This window comes from Chelonoidis abingdonii, chromosome 10, assembly GCF_003597395.2.
Source record: "Chelonoidis abingdonii isolate Lonesome George chromosome 10, CheloAbing_2.0, whole genome shotgun sequence".
NCBI classification, from domain to species: Eukaryota; Metazoa; Chordata; order Testudines; family Testudinidae; genus Chelonoidis; species Chelonoidis abingdonii.
This window is the reverse complement of record NC_133778.1, coordinates 35,532,249-35,542,732: the sequence shown is the minus strand read 5'-3', so window position 1 is coordinate 35,542,732 and position 10,484 is coordinate 35,532,249. Positions and strand designations below refer to the sequence as shown.

Sequence of the window (10,484 nt, the reverse complement as noted above, 5' to 3'; positions counted from 1 at the left end):
GGGAGAAGTTGCAAACACTTTGAAGGACAGGATAAGAATACAAAACAACCTTGACAATTTGGAGAAATGGTCTGAATTCAACAAGATGACATTCAATAAAGACAAGTGCAACTACAAAATGGGAATTAACTGGATAGGTGATACTACTGCTAAAAGGGATCTGAGGATTATTGGGGAATCACAAATTAAATATGAGTCAACAATCTGATGCAGCTGCAAAAAAGACTAATATTCTGGGGTTTATTAACAGGAGTGTCCTATGTAAAACCTGGGACCTAATTGTCCCATTCAATGGGGCACTGGTGAGGCCACAGCTAGAGCACTGGGTCCAGTTCTGGACATCACACTTTATGAAAGATGTGGGCAAATTGGAGAGAGTGGGATGAGAGCAACAAAAATAAATAAATAAAAGGTTTAGAGGGAAAAAATTTCTTAAAATGGGCAAGTTTAGTCTTGAAAAAGAAGATTGAGGAAGAATCTGATAGTAATCTTCAAATATGCTCAGAGCTGTTATAAAGAGGACAGTGATCAATTGTTCTCCATGTCCACTGAAGGTCCCTAGAACAAAAAGTAATGGGCTTAATCTGCAGCAATTAATATTTAGGGTAGATATTAGGAGAAACTTTCTAACTATAAGGGTAGTTAAGCTCTGGAATAGGCTTCTAAGGGAGGTTGTGGAATCTCCATCATTGGAGATTTTTAAGAACAGATTGAACAAATACCTGTCAGGGATGGTCAAGATTTACCTGTCCCTGCGACAGCACAGGTTGCTAGAACTGATGACTTCTCAAGGTCCCTTCCAGCCCTAAATTTCTATGATTCTATACTGAACAACAATTTCTGCTCAATCCCAAGCTACCACAGCAAACTTCTCTCACTGTACAAATTTAGATATAGATAGATGTGCTCTGATCCTTCCAACAATAAAAGGAAAAGCTGCACTCCTTGCATAGCAAAACTGACACTACATGAAAAGACGAGTAGATATTTGATGGATATAATGGGACATCATATATTTATACTACTAAAGATTTGGCCAGAACTCTTTTTCATTGTTAAAAACTTTAATTCTCATTTTTATGAGTAATCTAGTCATTATTATTACTTTAACATAGGCCACACATCAAATTAAGTATGGAAAAGAGAAAAGAAAAACAAATGCTCAACACAGAGAAAGACATGCAATGGAGTAAGGAATGTATTTGCACTAGGTTTGCTAAAAGCTAAATAAATTATTAAAAAAAATACAGTCTAAGCACATGAAGTAAAATGCTAGGAATGCATATTAAGGATATGGACTTCCACAGACATATAATTTATCGGAATTAGGCATACAAGATAAGCAAGACTAGATCCCAAAGGACAGTATAGAGAAAAAAAAGACTAACTCTTGCATAAATGTTTTCAGCTATTTTTTAAAAATGCTGACATTGTCCTGGAAAAATCTGTCAAACTTTAGTAAACAAATATTCTGAGTATGGTCTTGAATTTATATAATTGCTAGAAAAATTATTGGCTTACTGTAAAGATCCAGCCATTCATAGCATGCACAGCCTCGGGTTATTATTTGCTGTTAATATGTATTGATAGCAGCAAGTTTTGTGTAATACTGTTCAATAACAGAAATGAAGAAGTCTGCAGGAAATCATCACTATTTTGTATTGTATTATTAGTACCACATTTTAAGTCAAAAGAAATAGACAGACTGTGCTCAATTCTATCCTGAGATACAGAACTCACATTGAAGTTCATGAGAGTTCTGCCTGAGTATCTAAAGGAGAAGTAAAAGCAGCAGAGAATCCTGTGGCACCTTATAGACTAACAGATGTTTTGGAGCGTGAGCTTTCGTGGGTGAATACCCACTTCGTCAGAACGCAGGTATTCCCCACGAAAGCCACGCTCACACGTCTGTTAGTCTATAAGGTGCCACAGGATTCTCTGCTGCTTTTACAGATCCAGACTAACATGGCTACCCCTCTGATAAAGGAGAAGTAGCTGTCATTATCTCACTGTTACGCTGTACTGAATTTAATATTGTTTAAAAACAATTACACATGGCCTAAATGGAAGACTCCTAGAAAGAATTATTCAATTAGCTCTGGAAGACATATCTTGACAGCTAACACATTCATAAAGAAAACTAACACTACAGAGAGGCAAAACATTAAATTAGCTAACCTTTAATAACAACGGAAGAAGTACACAATACACTTCCTGCTTCATTGGACACTTTGCAGGTATATAAACCAGCATCAGCCTGCCCTGCGCTCTTAATTTGCAGAAGTATGTTGTTGTTTAGGAATGATATTTCACAATTAGGACCCTGATAGATCTCTTGATTGTTTTTATACCAAGCAATGGTCAGAGGCTGAGAACCAGAAACACGGCCTTCAAGTTTAAGGATGTTCCCTTCTGTTTCTTCTACCATTTCAGATAGTTTCTTTGTAAAACTAGGTGGAATTTTTCGTTCTGCAAGAAATGAACACAGTCCTTAAATTCTAAAATTAAATTTTAAGATCAAATATTCAGTGGAAGACTTTTCAAGAAATACCTTTTATGACTATATGTTGTTATAAAACTGCTTGCATACCGTTAAACAAGATTCTATTTTTTACAGAAAGTACACAGAGAGTAGCACTCTTAGAACAGCAAAACATGACACTGTTTAAATGGATGTAGAGTTCTACTAGTTACAAAGTAATTAAAATATCACTTATCTTATACTGCTTTTAAGAAAAATTCCTTTAATAAATGAACAATTTATGTATAAACTAGGAATAAACTAGAATTGTCTATAAACTATTTAAGATGACAAAGTCTGTAAAGATTTAAAGCAAAGAAGATTGAAGAAAACATTATCTCCACTCCTCAATTCAACACTCCTATTCCTTCTAATACCTCTAGATCTCTTCTGACAGCAATTTCAATACACATTTTCTAATCCATAGACTGAAAAAATGGTCTCCAGATTATCTAGCAACAAGACTTGTTTCTTTCAGATATAAAGGAATTCAATGTGGACATCATACAAGTGAATCTGGCAATACCTTTAATACTAAGCTGAGCTACGCAAGAGTCCTTTCCAACTTCATTGCTAGCATGGCATGTATACATTCCAGAGTCTGCATTGCCAGCATTCAGAATTGTCAAATGGGCTATGTTTTCTATATAACTGATTTGGTATTTTCCTCCAGTCCGTATCTCTTGGTTATTTTTTGCCCAAGTGACCTTAATTGGTTGTGTTCCTGATATGTGACATTCAAAGTCAGCACTATCCCCAGCAAAAGCATCCACGGGTGCAATTGGGATGTCAAACAATGGAGGATTCTTCCCTTCTACAGGATGAAAGAAACAAAAAAACATGTATAGCTTTTAAAAGCTCAATTAGTTTAAAGCATATTGTTAAATAAATGTTGCACTTATTGTTTTAAGTTGAGAATGGAATTTTTAAAATGACCTGTTGATGTTGAAGGGAAATTATTTAATAACCAACCAACCTGTAAGCACAAGGCTGGCACTGGAAGAAGCAGTTCCAATAGCGTTGGAAGCTGTACAAGTGTATTGTCCAGTAAGGCTCTTGTCAGTCTGCAAAAACTGGAGAGTTGCTACATTATTTAAGAAGGAGGTTTGAACATTGTAGCCATCTTGGATATGTATGCCATCTTTAGACCAGAATACTTCAATAGGTTCTGAGCCGGTTATGCCACAATCAAATGTAACTGGTAAGCCAACAGTTTCATGAATGTCTCTCAGAGTTCGTGTGAATGAAGGAGGAAGTTTACGTTCTGCAAGCAAAGAAGCATAGCACAATAAAAGTTTTGGGAAGTTATCCAGCTTTGGTGAATTCTCCAGTAAGCACTGCCTAAGAAGACTCTGAATTGTAGTATAGACTGGGCAAATTTCCAGGAAGATAATGGAAGATCCAGTCATTGTTTTCAACCAACTTGCCAATTATCAAACAGTAAAAAGCCCACAAAGAATCAAGGAGATTATTTGTTAGATCATTTAGCTTGCGGGTTGGTGTTGAGAGAGCTCTGGACAACCGGTCAATGTGGTTTCTAAGTTTTGATTAATAGTCTCACATTTTCTACATTGGAAAGAGCTGGAAGAATGCCCTATTCTGAAGGGGAAGAATCAGAAGTCAGTATCTGTTAGCGAGAGCGCTGGTTAAAGCTGGTTAACTAAAGATTGACATTGAGAATGACTTTCCAGCCAGACTTTCACTAGTAAAAGGTAATCAATGCTCAGGGAGTTCTAGACGGGGTGGTCTCTAGCTGGTCAGGTAGAGTCACAGAGTGTTCCTAAGAAACTTTTAAATGTGTTAACATGAATTATTCACCTTGAACAGAAAGCAAGGCTGATGAAGAAGCTTCTCCAACACTGTTTTCTGCTTTGCAGATATACTCCCCACTATCACCACTATCCACCTGGCTGAAAACCAAAGTGCAACATTGTTTCTTAAAAAAGTACATTTTAGAGGTAGGAGTTGCTCTTAGTTTTATCTCCTTTGTACATGATCGATATATTTCTGGATTCCAGCAACTTGGCATGTAATGGACGGAGAATCCCAACTGTCACGCTGATAGGTGTCAAGTGTGTAACAAAATAAGTGTGTTCTAAAGAACAAAGACACAGAATAATCACATTTAAATACCAAATGACCCATAGTATGAAAGATCTTGGGAATGCAGACACACCTAATACTGAGATGCAGAGTGACAATATCTTAGTCTCAAATCATTCTCAATGTGGCAAGTGTATGTCCTGATCTTCATTAGTTTACTACTGGAAACTGCCAGTATGGCAGAGGTTTCTGTGGTGTGACTGCTGATTGCAGAATGAACTACTTTGTTATCCATTTTCTTCATAAGACGCAACTCGGAGGGGTACCAGATATGGCCATTCCAGAATTATGTTTTCCTTTCTCCACATGAGATTATCAATTTTTTCACAAATTTAGCTGGTTCTATAGTGAACATATGAAAAAAACGTTAAAAGTTGATACCAAGAGATTTTGTTAAAAACATTGAAATGTAGCCTGACAACTTTAACAGAGCTGTGATTGTGCAAGAAACTTGCCCGCACCTCATTATGACCAGACAGGTGTACTGTCCTCCAACTTGGTGCTGTACATCAAACAATCCAGTTCTGAACACTGATTCTCCAACGAGATGTTGCAGTCTATGTCCCGGTACTATTCAACGCTCACTTCTAAACCATTTACACACAGTGATGGTGCCTTTTAGTTGATACTGGGTAAGAGGATATTGTCTCACCAGATAAAATCGAGCGGTCAGGTTTCTTTCATGAACAGAAGAGGTTCTAAAGACACACACGAAAAGAGAAGCACTTGATGAAAGTAAAAGATTCCCATACGAAACACAGATGAGTAGACTCAATAAACAACACCAAAAAAGTATCGACCCACAACGAAAGTATTTATAATCTGAAAGCTGTGCCTTGTTAATAGATACTAACCTACAGCGAAATATGCCTGCATGTCAATCTTATCCGCTATATTATACCTGTGCAGAGCATAGTTCCATATCAGATTCCTTAAGTGTGTTCACTTTCCAAGAGAAGTAGTCTAGACATCATCTGATACTGTCTCCACTAGTGATCTCAGTCCATCATGGAACCAGGAATAACAGAATAGGTGTGACCAGACACTTTGCATCAGCACAACAGGCAAACGCCAAGAGACCACTAGCTTCTTCAGTTTCTTTGTAAAGAAGAGGCAAAATGCGATTGTATAGGATAAAAACACAGCTTAATTTACAAACAGTATAACTTAAAAGTTGAATGGCTTCCATCATACTAGCAGAAATAATCACACTTTCCTTTGGCACATCTGAATTGGGTGCAGAAGAAACTAAAGCATAATTCCACGATGCCTGAGGTAGTGAAGAAGATAAGACACGAGTTGTAGGAATACTCAGAAATCTGTCACTCACTCCCTTCTGAGATCACTTCTCTTTTATTTTATCAATAATTCCTTATAGAGAGAAGAACAATATTGCACCATTTTGGATGTGAGAATCAATTGAATGAGACTGAAAGCAAGCACCGCATCTTTGTGACAGTAAAAAATGTGATGAAGCTTCAACGTCTCCCCCATCCTCATGATCATCCACAACACTAGCGGACCCCACATAGGGTGCCTTAGTCACATGCGGGAAGTCTTCCAAAGTGTAGAAGCTGACGTGACACCGAGGCAGGAAGAGCATGGTGGTAACGCCTTTTAAAGAAAAGTGTAGACCAAAAGATAATTCACAAGTTAATAATCAACTGAACCTGAAACACCAGCTAAGCTGTGCATCCTGCCTTTGGCAACACTGTTTTTCACCAGCAAGTGTACTCCCCACGTCTTCTACTTATGCATGAGATCTAGCCCAAACACTTGGCTTAAGAAGCTAATTTTTGTATTCCTGATTAGTAAGACAGCTCTTATCCCATTCTTAAACCACCTAGTAGTGAGCTGCTGTGCCGCCACTGTGCATTCTAGATGTACAAAGTTCCAGAAGATGACTTCCATTGGCGGCTTCTCTACAATGACTGCAGGTTCTGGAAATGAGATGCAAAATCACAGCCATATGTGATAACAGAATGGATGATGCAATCAGTTTGTTAAGTGAGGTAAAATATCATCATAAATGTTTGTTCCTTGGTACAACCTAGAACTGACAAGTGGAAAGCACTCCTGAACTCAGCATCATTTTTGATCGACAGATGTATTTCCGCACTGGCTGGTTCGCTTCCAATCTGTAGAGTTGCAACATTTTTCTGAAATAAGGAAATCCAAAGATTTCGCTTTCTCTAATGATTTCCCTTTGTCTTCAGCCCAGAACAGAAAATGCTGATCCATCTATTGTGCCTGCAGCTCAATCGGTCCCTACTACAGCAGTGACATCACTGAGCTCTTACAAAAACATGGTGGTGCTGGTGAAGAGAAGATACGTCAATGTTTAAAAACGCCAAGGAGATCAGGAAGAGATGATGAGAAATGACACAAATGCTAGGAATATTAAACTATGGTAAAATCATTAAACAAACCTCATCAGCTTATATGAGGAAAGCAAGTGTCACTTCCTAAATCATTATGGCCTTACAGTGATATCACAGACATCGGTCACCCAGGCTAAGGATGTGATACTAGCAAGCGTAGTTCTCTGACATATTTTGTACTTCTTGCATCGTTAAATTCTTTTTGTCCTTTATAACCATGAAATTTGAAAGAGGAGTGCCCGAAGAATACACTCAAGATGGAACAGAACCTTTCAAATCCAACGGTGGGGTTCTTGCTGAAACAGGGGTTCTATGGAAAAAGAAGTTGATTCATTGTTAATTCAGTTGGGGACAATAACAAGAAAAGAACATTTAAACAGGAAATTGTATGCTATGTTTGGACGATATGGAAGAGGAAAGACATAGGCACAATAAGAGAAGGCTCCCCATTCATAGAACCTGGAAAATCATACCTGCATTCTCAGAAAGGCAGCAACTTGCCTATCTGACGGAAAGAGAAGATTTATTAGCCTTCACGCAATAGAGGAAGGAACTAACAAAAAAAGGGAGATGAATTCTGACCTTTCACTTTCAATGAAGTACTGGTGTTTGCAATGCCCGCTGCATTGCGAGCTTCACAAGTGTAATCTCCACTGTCTTCCACACTGAGATTGTGCATTTCAATGACTGCCACAGTGTCAATGAAGGACATGCTGTATTTTTCGCTGTCGTGGATTTCAGCTTCATCTTTGTACCAGGTGACTTTGATTTCTGGAGAACCGCCTATTTTGCATTCATATGTAGTGGAATCATGCTGTTTCACAACTCTAGAGGCGTCTAGCTTCTTAATAAACCTTGGTGGTTCTATGAAACCAAAAGACAAGTAAACACGATGATTCACTAAACTGCAGATTCTTTAAAATGAAAATCTAACCGACCGTGTACACTTTTTTGGGTGGTGGGGGAAGAGTACAAATATCCACAGAATGTGAATTTACACTAGCTGGAGATATATCTGGTAGCAGCATGACAAAAACAAACACATAGCATACATTACAAACAAATGCAGGGGAGTTTCTTTGTACGTCTTTGCCAATGGTCTGCATTATATGTAGAATGATTTCCCAAGTTCCTTGCAAAGAATTGGACATATTTATTTTGCAGAAAGGTTATTGTTTACTAAATTGCCATATATATAACTTACAAGAGCATTTAGATATAAGAAGTACCCTCAGCTACAATTCAATAGTTTATATATCACGTGCCCAGATTTTCATATAGCTACTGCACACAGAACTATATATATATATATTGACATGATTCACTGACATATTCAATTCTTACTGTGGGTGACAGCATCATAAAATGCCAAACTCACAGCTGAAATTTGCTCTTTGGAAGTTCCATACTAGGTTTCAGCTGATTTGTGATCTTGACCATGACAGAAATGTATACTGAATTCTGTCCATGTTATATGTATGGAAGAGAATTTTAAACATATATATTATTTAATATATTATTATTATTTAGTGTATAGATACCTAGTGTGTATGTGTATGCTGTGTAGCTTAATCCTAGAGTATATGTATATGGCTAAAGTCTGTTTCCTGATCGAACTTTTGGGCAAAAGTACGTTTGTTATGTACAAAGTCTGTGTTTAAGCTTTTTTACATTTCCCAATGTTTAGCACATGCAGCATGTAAATACCTTGCAATGCCTGCTACAACAGGGCCATGTGTACACCTGTTCTCACTTTCATGTGACAGGCAGCATTCTCTCTCTTAACTGTAAACAAACTTGTTTGTCTTAGTGATTGGCCAAACAAGATGTAGGACTGAGTGGACATGTAGGCTCTGAAGTTTTACATTGTTTTGTTTCTGAGTGCAGTTATGTGAAAAAAAATAATTATACATTTGTAGAGGTGGACTTTCATAATAAAGAGATAGCACCACATTACTTGTAAGACAGTACTTCTCAAACTTTTGTATTGGTGACCCCTTTCACACAGCAAACCTATGAGTGCGACCCCCCTTATAAATTAAAAACACTTTTTTTGTATTTAACAGTTATAAACGCTGGAGGCATTGTGGGGGTTGGGGGTGGAGGCTGACAAGTCACGACCCCCCATGTAATAATCTCATGCCCCCGAAGGGTCACAACTCCAAGTTTAGAACCCCTGTTCTAAGAGGTGAATTGAAAAATACTATTTCTTTTATCTTTTTACAGTGCAAATATTTGTAATAAAATAATATAAAGTGAGCACTGCACACTTTGCATTCTGTGTTGTAATTGAACTCAATATATTTGAAAATGTAGAAAAACATCCAAAATATTTATAATAAATTTAAATTGGTATTCTATTATTGTTTAACAGTGTGGCTAAAACTGTGATTAATCAGGGCTATTTTTTAAAAACCGAGTTAATTTCTTATGCCTTAATCACTTAAGTTAACTGCAATTAATTAACAACCCTACGAATAAGTACATGTTAATGTTATCTACAATTATCTTTCAGGAAAAAATGGCACACTTTTTTAAGAGACTTCACCTACACTCATCCTGTTTAAGGATCAATGGGAATTACAGAGCCAGAATAACTGTTATAAACCCAAAGGCCCTGCCCACATGAAGGAAATTGCAACGGTGAAAATCCCTAATATACCGGTGTAGTTTACACCAGAGTAGATTAGTCCGATCATAATGGAGAGATACGTAGGTTGAAGAATCCACATATTATACTATGAGCAGCATGCTGGTGGGAAAAAAATGTTTTTCCCGCAGACTACTGTCAGCTTCTCAAATGTTCATATTCTAATAGACCCTTGGTATGGGTGAGGAGAATTTGCATTTAGGAGGTTAAAGGGTTTTGCTCAGCAATCACGTCAGTGATCAAGGTGCATTATGATTCAATCCTAAAATAACCAACAAGGTGAAAATTACCACTGTCAAAATCCTGGCCAATCTGTTTGCTCTATCTCACCACAATGGGAAAACAAAGGGTCTCATTTTAAGTTGATTGAACGCTTTCAGTTTTGTGTCATTTCAAAGATAAAGTAAGAAGCTTGGCATTGTTTTGTGTCTCTTAACAAGGTAAAACGCTTGGCAAGAAGACAACAAAGCATTGTGTTCTTAAATACCTTTCACACTTAGCTGAGCAGCGCAAGAATCCTTTCCAGCATTGTTGCTCGCAGAACAAGTGTATAGTCCGGAGTCTCCTTTGCCTACTTTTAGAATTGTCAAGCTGGCTGTGTTTTCCACCAGGGTGATCTTGTAGTTGCCCCCAGGACGGATATCTCTGTTATCTTTTGCCCAAGTGACTTTTAGTGGCGCCGATCCAGTGACGTGGCATTTAAAGGAACCACTTGCTCCAAGAGCCACCTCAATGGGTTCTGGTTTCTCATCAAAGACAGGAGGTCTCAGACGCTCTAAAATGGAAGAAACAACATAACTTTCACAGCTGCTGCTTCACCGCCACACAA

At 37.7% G+C, this 10,484-nt stretch overlaps 1 protein-coding gene across 1 annotated transcript in view; it reads right to left on the bottom strand.

Moving 5' to 3' along the window:
* The window catches only part of TTN (titin), a 321,905-nt gene that overhangs the window by 209,901 nt on the left and 101,520 nt on the right, over positions 1-10,484 (bottom strand). Inside the window, exons 99-102 of the mRNA XM_075069826.1 lie at positions 4,340-4,427; positions 3,498-3,785; positions 3,048-3,335; positions 2,179-2,469 (exon numbers count right to left, since the gene is read on the bottom strand). Coding sequence (XP_074925927.1) covers positions 2,179-2,469; positions 3,048-3,335; positions 3,498-3,785; positions 4,340-4,427 — 955 coding nt within the window. The remainder of the gene's footprint in view (positions 1-2,178; positions 2,470-3,047; positions 3,336-3,497; positions 3,786-4,339; positions 4,428-10,484) is intronic.